General features: G+C 43.6%; 1 protein-coding gene across 1 annotated transcript in view; it reads right to left on the bottom strand.

Annotated features, from left to right (window-relative positions):
* The window catches only part of Prorp (protein only RNase P catalytic subunit), an 85,587-nt gene extending 65,458 nt beyond the window's left edge, over window positions 1–20,129 (bottom strand). The window contains exons 1-3 of the mRNA XM_055608687.1: window positions 18,205–20,129; window positions 15,961–16,008; window positions 15,141–15,273 (exon numbers count right to left, since the gene is read on the bottom strand). Of these exons, the coding sequence (XP_055464662.1) occupies window positions 15,141–15,273; window positions 15,961–16,008; window positions 18,205–19,187 (1,164 nt within the window). The 5' untranslated portion in view covers window positions 19,188–20,129. The remainder of the gene's footprint in view (window positions 1–15,140; window positions 15,274–15,960; window positions 16,009–18,204) is intronic.
* Between the last annotated feature and the right edge of the window lie 143 nt (window positions 20,130–20,272).

Below are 20,272 nucleotides of genomic sequence, written 5' to 3'. Positions count from 1 at the left end.
GTGGGTGATTGTGTGTGTGTGCCTGTGTCTGTGTGTGATTGTGTGTGGTGTGTGTGACTGTGTCTGTGGGTGGTTATGTGTGTGTGTGACTGTGTCTGTGGGTGATTGTGTATGTGTGTGGCTGTGTCTGTGGGTGATTGTGTGTGTGTGTGACTGTGTCTGTGGTGTGTGTATTCACACGTGTCTTGGCCTGTGTGTAAAGGTAAGAGGATGACTTCTGAGAGATGGTTTTCTCCTACCAGTTAGGTCCTAGGGATTAAACCCAACCACCTCATTTTGGGGCCAGGGCCTCTCACTGAGCCTGGAGCTCCCAAGCGCAGCTCAGCTGACTGCCCAGTGAGGTCCAGTGATCCATCTGTCTCCACCTCCTACACCTGGACGTGGGTCTCCACATTCAGCTTCTCTATGTGCTGTGGAGCTCAACTCGGGTCTGCATGGCCAACACTTTACCACAACATAAAGTGTCAATTAAAAAATCTTATAATGGCAATTTAAATCATACACAAAAGAGACAGAACAAGTAAGTCCCCACGAGCTAACTAACTTTACCTGAGAGCTCAGGCCAATGTTGTGTTATCTGCAACTCCATCTATTCCACCCCCCCACTTTAAGGTTATTTTCCTTATTTACTTTTTTTTTTTTTTTTTTTTTGAGGCAAGGTCATGTTGTCTAGGCTGTCCTGGACTCACTACGTAGCCCAGGCTGCCTGACAACCCATGATCAATCCTCCTGCCTCAGCCTTTCTAGTGCTAGGGTACACATGTGAAACACCATGTGACCCTACTCAAATCCTCAATGCTCTTCAAGTCTTGCAGAACAATCACTATATCGCTATAAACCTGACTGCTGAGACATTACACACTGCTCAGCATGTAAAAGCTTTACACTTCTACCCTCAGATACTAAAGGAGGACAGGAGGTTCTGAATAGAACTTTGAACAGCTGAAACATCAATAACGATTTGGTGCCTTTTCTTGCCTCAACTGACAGCACAACACTCGGGCTGCAATTTCACACACTCAGGTCACAGCTTCCCATTCTACTCCAGTCTTCAGAGCTGCACCTTCAGCTCTGCTCCTTGGGAAGATCTGGCCTTAGTTTCCTTTTACTACATAAAGGAGCTGCTTGGCAACAGAAACCTTAACATCAAAGCGCTCCAAAGGGACACTGCCAACCATCCGTCCAGCCTTCTCTGTGGAAAGATCAGGAAGCAGAAACGGAAGCAGCAAGGTAACTTTTTCATGATTATAGAGAAATTTGGGGGCTGGAGAGACTGCTTTGTGATTAAAAGCTCTCAAGGAGGACCTGAGTTTGCTTCTAAACACCATCTATAACACCAGCTCCAGGGGGCCAGCCCCTCTGGCCTCTGCCAACACCTGTACTCATGTACACATTCCCACAAACACATTGCTTAAAAATTTTTAAAGATTGTTAAATAAGCTGATATTTGCAAAATACTAAAATGCTATTTATTCCTTTGTTTGCTCATTCATTCATTCATTCATTCATTCATTCATTCATTCATTCATTCATTCATTCAGGCTTTCAGACAGGATCTTACGTAGACCATTCTGGAGTGTAATATGTAGCAGAGGATGACCTTGAACTTCTCATTTTCCTGCATCCACTTCCAAAGTGCTAGGATTCCAAAGTGCATGAGCCAACAGACTTCTTACTAAATTTTAATCTCTTAAAGCCAAGATAATCCAATGTGGAAACTGTCAGAAATACTGTGCATACTTAACCTTTATTAAATAGAGAAAATATCTTATTAAATTTCTTAGTAACCAGTAACTCCTAAACATGACTTTATCCCTCAGCTTCTGGCATTTCCACCCACATGTGCCTCCAATCAAGCACCCCTCTCAGATCTGCCCCTAAAATATTCTCCATATCTAAAACCCAGGAATGCACAACATTCCTCACCTAGTAAAGCAAAATTCATGGCGACATTAAGCACAGAAAAAGCGCATTGTTTCTAATCAAATCTCATAAAAGAGACTCAACTCTACTTGGTAAAATTCCAGTAAAAAGCAGCTGGATAAATGACTCAGTGGTTCAGAGCACTAGCTGTTGTCCAGAGGATGCAGGTTCAATTCCCAGCACCCACAGAGTCTTACAACTGTGTGTCACTCCAATTCCAGGAGAGCCAATGCCCTCTGTGTGGTGCACAGACATACGTGTATACATGCAATGAAAACTTTCAAAACTCTAGTAAAAACCAAGTGAGAAAGTACAAAGAACAATGCAGAAATACGAAAGTATTCCAAGAAGGAAGAAAGGCAGGCAGGCAGGCGAGCACCGCCTCTGCGAGGAATGTCCCTATAAGAACGTGTCTGCTGTGTGAACGCCGCCAAGGGAAGCTGCTGCAAGGAGTGACTGACCTCCTCTTAAGTTACAGGTCAAAGGATCAGACTAACTTTGTAACCTGTATGTCTTCTAAAGCCTATAGTTTTGAGTTTTAGGTCCAGCTTAAGCTAAAGCCTCTTAGTACCTTTCCAGAGAACGGAGGAATGTGACCCTATCTGTGAGGACAGATATAAAAAAGTGAACGAGCAATGACCTTCACTCAGCAAAAAGAAAGACCAGAGCCTTGTCTTCGAGATAGTGTTTCCTAGCAACCAACCCAGATGGCCTCAATCCTTCTGAGTAGACCTGACCTCCAGCCAAAAGCCCACAGCCCCAATCTTCAAGGATGAGCTAACCACCCCCACCTTTAATTGCAGCTGCATCCACACTTGGCAGGACTCGCCAAGCTTGAGCACCTAAGACTAACCAATTACCTCACTTTACAGCTTCCTCATCCAATCCTAAATTGCCAAGACTGCAACTTCAAAATTCCCGCGCTTTGTCTTTTAAAAACCCCAAGGCCTTTGTCTCCCAGTGCGACTCCTTGCTGACCAGCAGGGGTGACCCCATTGCGCAATGGTCAAAATAAATCTGAGATTTTGCATCGAGACCCTGAGTTCTCATCGAGTCTTCTGAGTCCCTTCATCCCTTCTCGAAATTAGGCTCATGCTGGGCCTAACACAGGCTCCCTACACTTACTGAGTTTACTGGTTACTTCTCCTTTATAACCAGAACCCTTTCAGTGACACGCTTGGTGACACAGTGATCACGTGTCTACCTTTAAGTTTGCAACTGTGGAGCTCAGCGGCTGACTGTTATAGGTGCACTGGGCAAAATGTCCGTAAGTGAAAGTTAGTCACTCATGAACGGACATCAAAAATGAGTACATCAAAAGGACACGGCTTAGACAATGCAGAAGAACACAGTTTCTTGGATCTTTAAATGCCATGAAGCTCCCCAAACTTAATATCACATTTTTTTCTTTAATCTGGGGAAGGGAAATCCCATGTTTTATCTTAGAAATAGCAAGATCTCTAAACTCAGAACAGAAAGTTCTGGGGACTGATAAAGATCTCAATTTATATCATCTAAAGTGTCCAGCTGCCCTTCAAACCACAGTTGGGATTTCTGCCCTGTAACTTAAAACGATTGAAGACAGATCTATAAACTCTGTAGAAAACTGAGTGCAGTGGTGCACACCTTTAATCCCAGCCCTAGGAGGCAGAGGCTGGCAGGTCTCTGTGAGTTCAAGGCCAGCCTGGTCTACATGGGAGTTTCAGGTCAGTTTCAAACATAAACAATGTCCTCCACCAAGATAAACCTATTTTGTTCTTACACTGCCATCTTGTTTGCACGTCCTGCATGTCAAGAAACATCAGAAGGCATCTGTTCTCTCAGTTAACTGAAGAGATTATCAAGCAAGACTGACAGTCTGATTTTGATGTCACCGTAAGAATTCAAACAAATGTACTGCATGGAATTTGCCTTCCCTTTTTCTCTGAGAAAAGAGAATCCCATGCTATTGAAATTATTTGAAAGTTTTGAATCGTAGGATTACCAATGGCCTACTATATCTTCTTTGGTTGTCTCTTATAAATGTTTCTATTTAGTGTGTGTGCACATAGGCCATGGCATACATGCAGAGGTCAGAAGATAGCTCCACGGGGTCAGTTCTTTCCTTCTCCCATGTGGGTTTTGGGAATGGAACTCAGGTGGTCAGGACTGGTGGCACGTGTCTTTCCCTGCGGGGCCACCCTGCTGCGGCTCCCGCTCTAATTCGCACTCGGATGTAAAGGTGTGTGGGGGTCAGAGGGCAACGCCAGAGGTTAGTCTTCACCCCTTCTGCCTTTTGTGACTGTCTCTTTGTTTTGCTGCTGTGAAAACCCGGACAGCTGGCTTGGGAATTTCCAGGGAATTTCCTGTCTCCCTGTTCCCTCTCTGTAATACAGACCCTTGCTCTGAGTCAGGCTTTCACGTGGATTCTGGAGATTTGAACTTTGGTCCTCATGCTTGGGACAGCCACCTCCTCCGTACCTCCAGCTGTCTATTTTGACCGGAATTTTTTTCTTTCTTTCTCCCCCCCCCCCCCTTGAGACAGTCTAAGATGGCTGTCAACTCTTTCATTAAAATGGTATTTGAGGGGCTGGAAACATGACTCAGCAGTGGAGAGCACTTGCTGCTCCTGCAGAAAACCAGGGTTCAGTTCCGGCATCTGCGTGGTAGCCCACAGCCTTCTGTTACTCTGTTAGTCTGATCTGACACCCTCTTGTCTTCTACAGGCACCAGGCACACAAGTGGTGCAGACATACACACAAGCAAAACACTCATTAAAAAAAAAAAAAAAAAGGTGATACTTGAAAGCAAGTAAGAAACCTACATCTCTCCCACAGCCAAATTCAAAGCTAAAAAGTTATTCTTAGCTAGGCACAGTGAAGAATAACCTGTAATTTCAGCACTCAGAAGACTAAGGCAAGAGAATGGCAGGTCCACGTAGCTTGAACTACATGGTGAATTTGAACCTACATGGGCTATTGAGTGACAACAAACTAATATGCAACAAACTAATAAGAAAAAAAATTTAAACCATCCACTGTCACATAAATACACCCTCTCTGCATATTATAATTCTACAGTTCAAGACATTTCAGCTCCAAGACAGCACCAGTATCCCCAAAGAATAAGGTCCCCAAGGAAAACCAATCGGGACCTTTCCACAGCAGCATCAGATTTTGGCAGACCAGGAACACAGTTCCTGTTGTCAAGGTCAGCAAGCACCCATTAAACAGGCTTCGAAGAAGCTCACTGACTGGACGAGACCAAGATAAGCATCTACTGAGGGCGCTAGAGACAAGTTTTCTGCTCACCTCGCTCCTAACTGATGCTCCGGACAGTGCTATTTTAGAAAGTGGTCTATTAAGCTGTATAATTAAAGAGACTTGCAAAGATAACTAAAGCAGTTCTTTCTCACTGATACTATTTATTTTTTTGTTTTGAACAAAATTTCCATAAAATGTGCCAATGTGTTAGTTCTCATTTTAAAGGTCATCAGAGAACATTTCTAAACCAGAAACAATAGTTACATAAAGCGGCTCTCAAGTTCTCACTCTGTACATGTGCGGGAATGTGTCTGCCTTTGTGGTACACATGAGTGTCCGTGCAGGCCAGAACCGCACACAGCAGATGCGCATGGGTGCCGTCCACTGCCGCCTCCCCACCTGCTCTGTGCGGCAAGGTCTCTCACTGAGCCTCAAGTGGACTGGCCAGCATCGAGCGCCAAGAAGCCACCTGTCTCCACCCCTCCCGACACTGAGGCTAACACACACTGCCATGCCCCATTTTTATTTGGATCCTGAACTCGGGTCTGAACTCGGGTCCTCAGACTTGCAAAGCAAGTACTCCGTCCACTGAGCCACTCTCCCAATGCCCCAATAATTTATAAGACTACAAAAAGGTTTGAAACTAAAAAATTTTAAGAAATGCTATTCAAAGTATTTTAAATATGCAGGAAAGCATAATTTTAAAAAGGAACATATATTAAATTAAATATATGTATTAACTTATATATTAAATATATATCAAATTTTAAAAAGGAATATACACACACACACATATGTGTGTAGAGAGGGAGAGAGAAAGAAGGTTTCTCTTAGCCCTGGCTGTCCTGAAACCTGCTCTATAGATCAGGCTGGTCTTGAACTCACATAACTCTACCTGCCGTTCCCTCCCAAGTCTCCCAAGTGCTGGGATTAAAGGCATGCTCCACCATGTTTTGGCTAGGAATATTTTTTTAAGGTAAGAGAAACAAAGAAAGCTACCTAAAAGTGAATCTGTAAGTCTGAAGGTGGTAGTGCACGCCTTTAATCCCAGCATTCTGGAGGCACAGGCAGGAAGATCTTTATGAGTTCCAGGACTGCCAGGGGCTGTACAAAGAAACCCTGTCTTGAAAAACTGGGGAAAAAAGTTAATCTGTAATAGGTCGAGTAACTGCTAGATTTGTCAAATTAATCTGACAGGCAAAGGGGAAATGAGTGGGGATATAAATGAAACAAGACAGCATCACTGAAAAGGTGGTCCATTTTACTAGTCTCTCTACTTTTGCACGTTGAACGTTTTCCTTAATAAAATTAAGAAATTTTATTTATTTGTTTGTTTCTGAGGCATTCTTATGCATCTCTATCTCGGACTGGCTTTGTAGTCACTATGTAGCCAAGAATGAGCCATGAAGTTTTGATGCTCCTGCCTCTACTTGCTGAGATTGCAGGCCTGTGCTACCATGTCAAGTTTATAAACCTAGGGATTAAACCTAGGGCTTCTTAAGTACTAGTCAAACGCACCACCAACCAGCTCCATTACCAATCCTAAAGGCCTGGATTCTTATGTAAGCAGTTGCCTGCTGAAAAAAAGAAATAAAACGGACTGTAATTTACTTATTTATTTTGTTAAGAATAAAGGATGAAGCCTGGCAGCGGTGGCACAGACTTTTAATCCCAGCACTCAGGAGGCAGGCAAGCAGATCTCTGAGTTTGAGATCAACCTGGTCTATAGAGTGAGTTCCAGGACACCAGGGCTACATAGAGAAATTCTGTCTCAAAAACAAACAAAAGGCTATCCAGAGAAACCCTGTCTCAAAACAAAACAAAGGATGAGCATAGCTTGGTGACCCATGGCCCTTCACTCGGGAGGCAGAGGATCTCTGTGAGTTCGAGGCCAGCCTGGTCTACAGAGTGAGTTTCAGGACAGCCAGGACTATGTCGAAAGACCTTGTCTGAAAAAGGAAATGAATAGAGGACGAGTCAGGTGTGGTGGGCATATACCTATAAACCCAGCATTGAGGAGGTATCAGCAAGAGTGGGCCTCCATGCCTGCCCCAATTTTATTTTTTCTTTCTGGTCTTCACTGATGCCCACACAATTAGTCTTAGGTTAAATTACTCAGAGTTCTGCTTTGCTCAGTTAAAATCCACACCCACAGCCCTCTCTTTACCTGCTACCACCCACTAACTGAAAACAGATCGCCAGACGTCTGTCAGTGTGAGAAACTTTAACAAGACTGACCTGCCCAATAACCTGGTTAACACGTTACACTATTGCCACCTGGTGGCTACACCATCTAAGTGCAGCAAACAAACATTTTTTTACAGAAAGTGTGGTTAGTGGCTCACACTTAAAATCCTGGCAGCCAGGGAAGCTGATGCTGGCAGCTTGTCATGCATTCACAGCCAGTCTGGGCTATACACTTAATATTAGGCCACCTCGACTAAAGACTAAATTTATGCCCAATGAAGTAGAGCACACCTTTCATCCCAGCACTTGCTGGTTGCGGGGGAGGAGGGAGTGAGTTCAAGGCCAGCCTGGTCGACACACTGAGTTCCAGGATGGCCAAGGCTACACAGAGAAACTTTGTCTCAAAAACAAAACAAAAGAACAACAACAAAAAACCCCCAAAGTAAAATACAACAACAATAACAAAACCCTCAGCCAGGTGGTGGTGGTAAATTTCTTTAATCCCAGCACTAGGGAGGCAGAGGCAAGCAGATCTCTGTGTTCGAGGCCAGCCTGTCCTACAGAATAAGTTCCAGGACAGCCAGGGCTGCATAGAGAAACCCTGCTTGGAAAATCAACAAAACCAAAAAACAAACAAAAGACTGCTTGTGTCTCAAAATTAATTAAAAACAGAAAAACTGAGCTGGGCATGGTGGCGCATGCCTATAATCCCAGCACCCTGGGAGGCAGAGGCAGGTGGACTGCTGAGTTCGAGGCCAGCCTGGTCTACAAAGTGAGTCCAGGACAGCTAAGGCTACACAGAGAAACCTTGTCTGGGGGTGGGGGGAGAACAGAAAAACCAGAAGTTGCCTTTTTGCTCTTAAATATCTAGAGATGTTCTCTCTACCCCACAGAAAAGCTGCTATGCAGTAAGGTTCATCAAAACCTCATTTTAAAAACAAAACAAAACAAAAAAAAAAAAACCCTCATATTACAAAGGGTCATTATCAGACCCAGCTGCACTTGAAAGTCAGCTGGAAGCTTTGGAAAACCCTAACACCTGGACCTCTCCAGGCCAGGGGAGTTAAATTAGGATATTTAAGATAGGAAGGGAAAAAAGAGGGGGAGAACAAAATGTTTGGGAGAGGACTGTTTCTGAAGCTGGCCAGGGGGGGAGGAAGGGGGGGGGCTCGTCCCAGGAGCCTTCACAAGCAGCTTGGCAACACCGTGACCTCACACTTCTAGTTCCCAGGACTCTGAGAGGGTGGCTTGTCATTTAAAGTCACCCAATTTGTGGCATTCTGTGTGGGCAGTCACGGGAAACTAACAAAGCACAAACAGACTTGCAAAATAACATGTAACATGACTTTTTATTTTATGTATTGTCAGTGTGTGCCCAGGTGCCCACGTGAACCATGGCACACGTGCAGAAGTCAGAGTCAGTCCTTCCTTCTACTGTGTGAGTTCTGGTGGTCAAACGCGGGTCGTTGGGCTTGGTGGAAGCACCTTTATTGGCTGAGCCATCTTATCAGCCCCTATGGCTTTAGCTTTGCTATGCTGCCATGTGGGTGCTGGGAAGTGAACCCAGGTCCTCTGGAAGAGCAGCTCGCGCTCTCAGGCACTGAATCGTTTCTCCAAGGCTTAGTCAACAATTTTATCTTCACTGATGTCTCTTCTTTCTGTGAACAGGCAGAGGTGGCCCCCGCCTTCTTGGCCCTAGCACTCTCTAGACACGAAGAACCCATCTCATCCTTAAGAAGCATTTCAAAAGCAGGTTTATTCCGAATGTATTCCTTCTGCCGCTCACACCTGGCTGAACTTGGCCCTGACTGTACTGCCTCACCTGCATTCCTGTGGCCATCAGTGACCTCTTGGTTGCTAAGTCACTGTTTATCAGTCCTCTTCTAACCTCTTTGGAGCCTCTGACACTGCCCTGAGCATTGTCCTGTCCGCTGAGGGATTCTCTGACCTTCCTTCCATGCTGCTGTTCCCAGCCACCCCAAAAGGCTCTCAAATGAACCCACTGAGCTTCCCTCTCTTTCTGGATGAGCGCAGGCATTCTTAGGATTTAGTTTACTAAACCTCCAACATTAACTCTCCTTTCAGAGCTTCACCCGTGCCCTCGCCTTCTCCTTGCACTAAAACTCAGTATCTGAAATTGGAGGATCACCTTCTCCTCAAACGTGTTTCTGATCAGTGCTCCTCCAGAGAGAGGGAAGAACATTAATAGGAAGGCATCCATTGCAGGACCCACTTCAACATTTGCACGCCCTCTATGTTCCTCCGCAGGCACTGGAAACAAATCAGACACCAGGCTGTCCCCCAAAATGTTCCCAAAGAGAAGCAACTCCTTAGACACCCCTGCTAAGCAGTTCTCCACCCTCTAGTATTTCAATCTTACCCCATCAACTCATTCTGCAGTTGGGGGTTGCTCTTGTACATTGTGTGTTCAGATGCTGATTTCTGTGCCCCAGATCAGGTTGCACTCCAGACGTGAGCATTGTCATGATTGTTGAAGAATGTCCTGTATCAATGTTGTGTAAAGAATGTTCCCCAGCTATCTCTGGTTAATAAAGAAACTGAAGAGACAATGACTGAGCAGAGGAGACAATAGGCAAGATATCCATTCCCAGTCTGGGGGACTTAGGGAGAGAGAAAGAGAAAGAGAGAGAGAGAGAGAGACAGACAGACAGAGACAGAGAAATAAAGAGAGACAGAGAGATACAGAGACAGAGACAGACAGAGATAGAGAGATACACAGAGACAGAGACAGAAAGAGAGAGAGAGAGAGACAGAGCGCAGAAGGATATGATCGCCAGGCCATGAGGACAAAGATGGAGCAGGAGCAGTCAGGGTGAGACTAGAAGACAGGTGACAGGCATGTGGCTGGGAAGTAGGCCAGGCTAGCATAGTCGGGTTAGAATAGATGAGAATCTGCCCAGCTATAGTGCTTTGAAGCTTATTAATAAATGCAACAGGTCTCCATCTCATTATTTGGAAACTAAAGCTGGCATAGAAAAAACCCTTTAATTCAACATCCTGCCCAGACAACAAACACAGACCAACCACAGACACAGGCCTTCTCCTCCCACTGCTCCTTTAAACTCATACTTGTCTCCTTGCTTCTGCTGAGGCTTCTGACATTCACCTATGCCACAGGTTGGCAAATGTTTTCTTTAAAGCGCCAAATGGTAAATATTACAGCTCGGCAGGGCATATGGTCTTAAGTAGCTACTCAATTCTTCAGGACAAACATAAGCTGCAAACTGTAAATAAATAAATGATGTCATTTGTGTTCCAAAAAATTTTTTTAAATAATTTATTTAATTTTATTTTATGTACATTTGTGTGACGGTGTCAGATCCCTTGGATTTGGGGTTACAGACAGTTGTGAGCTGCCATGTGGGTGCTGGGAATTGAACCCAAGTCCTTTGGAAGAGCAGACAGTGCTCTTAACCACTGAGCCATCTCTCCAGCTCCACCAACAAATTTGTATTTATACAGACAAGTAGCAGCCTGATCTGCTCTGTGATCTGCAGTTTGCTGTCCCTTGACATATGTCATTCTATACCTTTCCTTCTTTGCTACTCGCTGTGACAGACACTGGCATATTGATGGAGAATTTGGTACTCACTCAGTTTTCATCTCCAACATAAGTGGCAAAGCAAAATGCTGGCACATGACAAGTATTTCATAGATGTGTAATTATTACTTTAAAGTATCATATAGGGAGGGCAGTTATGGTGGCCCCTGTCTTTAATCCCAGCACTCAGGAGGTAGAGTTCAAGGCTAGTCTGGTCTACATAACAAGTTGAGGTTGGCAAGGACTACTCCCATAAGTTGTCCTCTGAGTTCCTTGTTTGCTTGTTTCAAGGCAGGGTTTCCCAGTGGACCCCTCAGCTGTTCTGGAACTCTTAGACCAGGCTAGTCTCAAACTCAGAGAAGCAATTGCCTCTGCCTTCAGAATGCTGGGATTAAAGGCGTGTTCCACCACACCTGGCAGAAGCTCTGTCTTAAAAAAAAAAGAGAGAGAGAGAGAGACTTTGAAGAGGGAAGCTGATGGAGGGAAGGAAAGATGCAGATTATCATAGAGGACTAACAGCCCAATAGTACCGACTGACACGCAGAAGACCCCAGGTTTGATCCCTAGAACCGAAAGGAAAAAATAAGTAAAGTGGAATCAGTCTCCTCCACGGACACTCTCGACGGCTGTGTCTGTCTGTCCAGCCCTATCTGGCTCTTGTCAGCACCTGCACTCCACACCCCTTCTCGAAAATTCAATTCGGGGCAGCACTGACGGAACCCTGATTGTCATGGCTATGCTCTCTACGCTCTTCAGCTTCAAGGAGCTCCTGGCCCACTCTAATTCCTATCACCTCCAAGCCCACGAGCTCCCACCATCCTCATTTCCTTCCTCATTAAACATAGTCTCATTCACCCAGCCACCTTCTCACCTCTTATTTTCCCATTTCCCTCAATTGTACCAGACTAGAAAAACCTTGCACCATCAGTTTCACTTGTCTTTTCTGTTCCTAGACAGATGGCCTAAGACTTCTGAAAACGGCTTGTTGTGATAGATCGATGCCATTGGTAATACATCCTCCAGCCTCAACTCGGGGACAGCAATACGTTGATTCGTTGTTTCACAAATGATCCAAACCTCTAGGACTTTAACTCTTCCCGAAAGCTACCATCATTTTCTTTCCTTTAAGTGAACAATTTGCTTCCTGCACTTCAGAGAAACTACAAGTCTGAACAAAAGCACCAAGTTCATCATGTCATCTGTTCACCCACCTTACCCCTCACCCTTAATTCCTCGTTCCAGCTCAGAATGAGTTGGTTTCACTCCTATTCAACAGAAGTGCTCTAAACCCATTCCTGCCTCGCCTCTCCTGCAGATTAAGTCCTGAATCAATCCAGCCAGTGAACCACAGCCACACTTCTTATCCCGAGCTTTCGGACTTTGTGACTATAACAGGCCGAGAGGTGCATGACATACATTATGTCAAGCAAAGTTCCCAGAGAAAGGAGGGAGGGAGAGAGGGAGGGAAGAAAGAAAAGAGAGAGAGAGAGAGAGAGAGAGAGAGAGAAAGAAAGAAAGAAAGAAAGAAAGAAAGAAAGAAAGAAAGAAAGAAAAGCTGCACCTATGCTCAACATTCTGAAAGGCTGACTGACTGATTAGAATTCCAGTGATTATGGAAAGCAGGAATGCTGAAGGTCCAGGGCTGAATTATCTTGGGCTATTTTAACCCTCTAAATAGCCATTTACTGCCCACTTCAGCATGTGATCTAACATCCTGTGACTAGTAGGTAAACACTTTTAGAAACAAACACTTCTCTTCCACCAGCTGTCACCAGGGCACCTGAGGCCTATAACAGAGACCTCCCCACTCCACCATAGCATGCCTATGTGATGGTTCCACTAGACAGTTTTTATGACTTTTTGTTTTGTTCCTCTAAAAATGTAATGAAACTGTTACCACATTGGAAAATGGAATTTGGGGTAACTTGAATCTACATTCCCAGATCATAATTGATTCCATAATTAACATTCTCTTTAAAAATTATTTTTTTCATTGACAGTAATCATTAAATATGCACTGTAGCTATTATTATTTTCTAATAGTTTAAGCGTCTTTTACTATAAGAATTAGGGCACAAGGAAGAGGAAACGATACTAGTAAAGAGCCAAGGAAAAACTTATGTCCCCAAGCTCTATGAAGAGAGTTGGCAGCTCTGTGAGTTGGGCTGATTTAACACGTCAAATCCTTTTGCTATTCACAGCACTTCCTAGAACCTGGAAGCATCAGGATCCAAGGGGAAGATTTCATCTGAGTTCCAATCAGCACAGAAAGATGAACAACACTTCCTTCTACTCATTTAGAATAAGTAAGTATTTAAAACGAACCCTGCACTGTGGAGCTGTTGGTAGTATGAAGCAAAAGAATCCACTTAGGAGAGCTCCATGACTGGGGAGTGCCTGGGGTAGGGACGGACAGGTGTCAAAGGATCGAGGGCCATTTGAAGGGGCTTCCCTAGCCATGTCAGGGAAAATCAATATAAATAACAGCAAAGGACAAGGACCGTTTGAAGGGGTTCCCACTAGCCAAGTCAGGGAAAATCAACATAAATGACAGCAATGGATCCCAACACAGAGTTATGAAAGAGTCCTATGTCTACATTGGTGACAAAAAAAAAGAAAGATAAGAAATATTACATACAACATAATGCCAGTTACTAGATGTGGGAAGAACTGAAATAATGACAAAAGCACCTCTTTGCAATTTTAAACTGGGGATCATTTCCATGATGCTAAAAACCACTGGATAAAAGGGTAATGGGTGCCATGCTATCAGCATGGGCTCACGATGTTACCTCACAGGCTACTTATTAACCATAGAGCAGGAAATGTGCCTTCATACAGAGAGATCTGTCAATCACTCTTCATCGAGTGTTCAAACAGCCTCAGAGACTGGGACTCGGAGCTTAGTGGTAGAGTGCCTGCCTGGTATATGTGCAGGAGACCCTGTTCCTACCCAGTGTCATAGAAACAATACCCTGCCCCGCACAGGTGAGCATCAGCAACAGAGGGAAGGTGTGTGTTACACCAAGAAGCATATGGCATGTAGCATATTCAAAGGCCTTTCCACCAAACCACTGCAGAGTAAACAGTTAAACAGCCTACAGTCTTAGCCAAAGACCAAAATAACATCATCTAGTCTTGTTTGAAATACAGAACCTTAGGCCTCATTCCCAACATCTCATTTAGAATTTGCATTTTAAGATATTCTGATGGTTCACAAATATGAAATTTGAGAAACCCATGTACCAAATTAATTATCTAGACTATAGGTTATCAAATCCTAAATGGTCACATAAGTGAGCAACATTGAATGTACCCAGCAGTTTTATGGATGGATAGATAGATAGATCGATCGATTAGATAGATAGACAGACAGAGAATATACATATGTGCACATACATGTATGTATAGATATATAACAATAATTTTTTAAATATTTGTTCATTCAATTTTATGCATGAGTGCTCTATCTGCATGCCAGAAGAGGGCATCTGATCCTACTATAGATGGTTGTAAGCCACCATGTGGTTGCCGGGAATTGAACTCAGGACCTCTGGAAGACCCCCAACAATAATCACTTTTAAAGATATGTTTTTATTTTACGTGTATGAGTGTCTTGTCGACATGTGCATATGTGTTGTGTGTGTGTGTGCCAGGTGCTGGTGGAAGCCAGAAGAGGGTACCAGGATCAGAAGTTAGGGGTAGTTTTAAGCTACCATATAGGTGCTGGGAACTGAACTGAGGTCCTCTGTAAGAAAAGGCCCACAAGGACAATAACTGAAGACAATGACGCCATAAATCTGAGATGGAGGGGCACAGGAAGAGTTGAAGGATGGGAGTGGGGCATGCTGGAGAGATGGCTCAGGGTTGAAAGCACTTGCTCTTGCAGAAGATCAGGCTCCGTTCCCAGCACCCATATGGTGACTCACAGCCACTCCAGTTCCAGGGGATTTTATGCCTTTCCTTTCCTCCGTGGGCCCCGGGCATGCATATGATCCACCTCACCCACTGGCCTCTTCCTAGTCCTTGTGACTAGTTTCAGTGGAACAGTCACAATCTTTCATTTATATATTGTCCATTGCTGTTTTAACTATAATATAACCAAAACATTACAAGAGACTGCACAGCTCACAAAGCACAAAATATTTGCCAACAATGTTTCTCTTGTTGTTGGCCTCTGCTTTGGACAAGCAATCTGAGAATACCGTAACGCCTGCCAGACTCACCTGAGGCGTCGTCTTCTTATATTGGTCGCCACCATCTATCACATCCCTCATGAATCTTCCCTTGAGAAATTCATATTCTTCTGGACTCAGCTGAATAGACTCTATGGCTCTGCCACAGCCTGAACACTGGCCACTGTAAGTGAAATGTTTTAGATTAAATAATGTCTTAGAAAATAACTTTTTTCCTAAAATGAGTAATTCCAAAGCACAAGGAAACAAAAATGTACTAATACTAATATTAAAACCTTTGTGATCATCACATTTGATTTGTGTGTGTGTGTGAACTTGAAAATATTACTTATCAGCTTACCAGAAAGCCCAGAAGAGACAATTGCTAGGCATCTAGATGAAAAAAAAAAAAAAAAAGTTTTCTTTTTTTCTGTATTTATTTATTGGTTTTTCAAGACAGAGTTTCTTTGTGTAGTCCTGGCTCTCTTGGACTCACTCCACAGACCAGGCTGGCCTCAGACTCACAGAGATCTGCCTTCATCTGCCTCCTGAGTGCTGGGATACAGGCGTGTGCCAACACCTCCTGGCTTGAAGATTTATTTTTAATTGTGTGTTTGGTGTTTGTGTGAGTGTGTGGGGCGTGTGCATGTGAGTGCAGGTACAGGTCGAGGGCGAAGATCACCTGAAACTGGAATTGTAGCAGCTGTGAGCCAGCAGCTATGGATGCTGGGAACTGACCCAGCGCTGGCGGAAGGAGTGGGAAGAACTCCTCACCACTGCACCATCTCTCCAGCCCTTCCTATTTAAGTCAATACCAACAGAACTTACTGTGTCGGAATCAAACAAATTGAAGACAAACAATGGTCTTTACCTTTTCTGGATTGTGGTGAACTGTCCTTTCCATTGTCTTCCAGGAATACTACAAAAAAATGACAAACCAAATTATCAGAAAGTTAAAAATCCCTACTGAACCTAATGACAGACAGCCACTATATAACATTCTGTAAGGAAGAGCTCTGAGAAGTTCAGAATACTTTCTTGGGATGGCTTTTACAATGGCTTCTAGGCTGTGGCCAGGGTTAAGGATGGGGCAGAGTTCTATTAGATCCTTTTGGTTCATCTCTTGACATAAGTCTCCTTGTCCAAGTCTCATCTAAGGGTCATGGTGGCACATGCTCTTTATTTCTAGTTCTGGAGGGCAGATACAAGCATGTCTCTATGAGTTCAAGACCAGCCTGGTCTACACAGAGAGTTCCAGAACAGCCGAAGCTACACAGAGACCCTATCTCAAACAAAACAAGAACAGAACCCATATCTAAATCTACTTTCACTACAAATATGCAAAAAGTATAGACACATTCTTTAAATCACATTCTTAACTCTAACCTTCTTCAGAAAGCTGTTGACATGGCACCTGCTTGGAGTAATTCCTCTCATCTCTCATACTCTGCTACCTCATAAACCACTGCCAGGAATGGCATCCTCATTGATATGATGCCAGATATACACGCGGCTCTAGTGTAATTGGCGCCATTTAAAAATTACTTAGTGATTTCTTCACTCAATTGCCATATCCTTCCTCTTATGTAAATTACCATTACCTCATATTGATTCTTGATTCCATCGCCCTCTTTCCTTCCCCAGTTAATTCATGACCTCATGACCTCATTCAAATCTAAAATTGCATTCAAACAAATATCCCAGCCAGGCATTGGTGGTGCACGCCTTTAATCCCAGCACTTGGGAAGCAAAGGCAAATAGATCTCTGAGTTCAGGGCTAGCCTGGTCTACAGAGCAAGTTCCAGGACAGCCAAGGGCTACAGAAAAACAAAACAAAACAAAAACACAAATGTACCTATTTTCAATCTTAATTCCTTTCCCATCATCTCTTTTCGTGGTTTTGACATGAATTATCTAAAACTCTACTGGAAAAACAGTGTACCTGAAAACAGAAGAAGACAGATATGGTAGCTCACACTTTTAATCCCAGCACTCTGAAAGGTACAGGAGGTGGAGGCAGGTGGGTCACTCTGAGTTTGAGCTACACAGAAACCTTGTCTCAAAGAAAAAAAGAAAAAAGAAAAAAAAAAAAAAAAAAAAACTCCTTGGTATTGCAAGATTTTCACACTCTCACTCCCCTTCTGATACTCAATAAGTATGTTAAGATAATTAGACATGATTGCTACCTAAAAGTTCTGTAAACGTGATATGCAACAAAAAGAGAGAAAAGAAGGAATGAGCTTTGAGGAAATGGCCTGCAATAAATTAATGGCGAAGAAATGAGAGTAAACGAGTGAAGCAATGAACAGTTATCTGATTAATAACAAGAGCCAAAGCAAAGGGGAGTTTGGCCAAACAAGAAAAGATCCAAAATAAACTGGAAGGATGTTTTTCCATTTAATGCTTGCACATGAGGATTAATCAGGAACTGGCCATCCATTCCAATCATTCCATGTGATGAAACACAGGGATTACAGACTAAGCCCAGCACATTATTTCAGTCAGCACTTTTTAAAGCTTGAAAACGACCACTGGGTAAAGGGCTTGCGGCACAAGCAAGATCTGAGTTGAGATCCCCATGTACACACCTGGGACAGCAGCCTGAACCTGTCACCCCAGCAATATGGGAGTGGAGTCAGGCAGATTCAGGGCTTATTAACTCGGAGTCTACACAGACTCTCTCTCTTAAAAGTAGGGTGAAGTTTGACAAAAACAAAAACAAACAAAACAAAAAACCCAGAGTCAACCTCTCTTCTTCACACATGCATCTGCCCAACACCCAAACCCTTTCACACCCTTTTCTTGTTGTAATGTTGCCCATTATTCATGTTAGAGGCCTCAGAAAATAAAATACTAGTTCTAAAAAGAAGATACCTCTTTATATAAAAACAAAAGGTGCTCTATAATTCCCTTTTATGTGACAAGCAGAGATTAACACAAATTATTCCTACTACTTTCTTAAGAGAATCTTTTGTCTTAAAGGAGAAACAACTCATATCAAGATGGGAAAAGGCATAACCGGAATAACAGGAGTCTCAGCAACTAACAACACAAAAAAAGGGACTAGTTTTAAAATATAGGTACTACGACAAAACACATACAAAATCAAAATTACCTTTCAAACCATGTTTTTATACTGTGTGCAAATGACTCTCCAGGGTACAGCTGATTGTTCCTTAGATACAAAAGAATGTCCAGTAGCTTGTTTGAATAGTGATCATCATTTAGGTCTTTGCCAAAATCAAAGAAGGCTTTTAAAGTTTCCATCAGAGGAACGAGATTATGCCCTAACAATTCCTGATACAAACTCCAAGCCAGGTTCACATCTTGATGAAGGAGGGCTCCCTGTATACAGTCGTCATAGTTTTTTCTTGAAGGGGTCATGACTTTTTTAAAGTCTTCTAACAGCAGCAAGGCCTCTCTCCATCTGTCTGAGCGGATTAATCCACGCATGAGAAGGGTGTAACCCTCAGATTCTAAAGTCTTGTACCTGGCTTTCATGATTTCATAGACATCAATAACTTCTGATGTCTGCTTATGAAAGACACAGAGATACAAATACCTGACGAGTAAATTATATCCCACAATGCCATTGTTCTTCGCTGCTACCCATGCCAGGAGAGACTTAGCCACCTCTACAGAACTACAGCTGCGCGCCATCTGTGAAATGACCCAGTCTTCAAAATTGGCCTTTCCTTTAAAATCTTCTTTAAGTTTATCCCACTCTTTGGAACTCAAAGGTTTAGTTGGAAGTTGGATAGTGCTTCTCACAGGTGGTGAGGCATGATCCCCATTCTGAGGGTTACTATTTAGGTGTGACCTCTTCTTAGCTGCTCCAGCAGCAAAATAATGAGGAGCCGAAGAAGCGTGCTCATTTCTGTCACTTCCTTTCTTGAGTGCTCTTGCCTTGGTAATCAGCAGATTCATTGCTTTGCTATTTGGAGGGGACGTGGGTTTAACAGAAAACCATCTCTGTTGGTTCCTGGTGACACAGTTAACCGTGAGAAAAAAGGGGACAGAAGAGGTCGCAGGACCTAACTTTGGGTTGCTCTTCCAAAGTTTCGGAAAGCTCCGAAAACCAGACAAATAGAAGGTCATTCTGCAGTGGATTTAAAGAGACTTAAAAATAAAACTGCTCCACTCTACTATGTAAAATTAAGGGATTGGGGGTTGAAGATAGCTGAAGCAGAATTCTTGAAAAGGTAACTTTTTGTCTCTGCCTTACAAACAAATCAAGATTATGCTTTAGAAGTTATTTAATCGCAAGGAAAGCACACGACTTCTCTCCATTAAACAGGGACATCCAACACCAGAACCAATCCCTTTAAAGCAGAAGCCAGAACGGGAAACCTGAGGTGCCTGTTACTTTACGATTTTCGAATTTGAGGAAAGAGCACAAGAAGGACCTCCCAGTTCGACTCATGTGGATCACGGCCGTCCTGAAGAGGGGCGAGATACCAAGCATGCTAAAACAGAGAGATTAAGGAACCGCCAACCGCAGCCACATCCATCAGCAGCAAGAAAAGCCAGTCTAGGGTCCTTTGCTCTTCACAACTCTCTCCAGGGGGCAAAACTCTTCATAGACGAGGGATCACGGGAGTGCAGCAGAAACATCATGGGGAAGAAAGGAAGGTTCAGAAAGAGCTCAGACTTAACTGTACCGAGGGCCACCAAAAGAAGTTCACTTCATTGAACCAACCCCGCCACGCTTGCTTAAAGTAACCATAAATACGGAGAAAACTACAGTACCCACAATGCACCGCGCCGAGTGAGCCTCTAGGGCCTGAATGGCTAGAATTCAGGCGTTCTGTTGAGCCTAGCAAAGATAAACAGGAAAAAGAAAGTAATTTTGAAACTTCTGGTACTCAACAGGGCTGGGTACGGCTTCTGAAGAGTCTATTACATTTTAGGCATTGTTGAGGCTTCCAGAGCGAGAACAAAATGCGACGAAAGTGCTTTTCTCAAGTCGGAAATGCCAATGGAGTCCTACTTCCTGTGGCGCGCAGGCGCCAAAAGCCCACAGCAAAGAAGTCATGCAGGCTTCGTCTGGCCTTTAAAATCTGGTTTAGTGAGCTGGGACACCTCCATAAGAAGGATTATTTTTAATCTATTTAATACCTGATTTTCCTCCCTGCTAGCGTGACCACCGTCTCTAGAACAGCTACAACATTCGGCTTTTTGCC

The sequence above is a fragment of the Psammomys obesus genome, unplaced genomic scaffold, assembly GCF_907164565.1.
Source record: "Psammomys obesus unplaced genomic scaffold, mPsaObe1.curated_primary_1811, whole genome shotgun sequence".
Lineage (NCBI taxonomy): Eukaryota > Metazoa > Chordata > Mammalia > Rodentia > Muridae > Psammomys > Psammomys obesus.
This window is presented reverse-complemented; position numbering and strand designations above follow the sequence as displayed.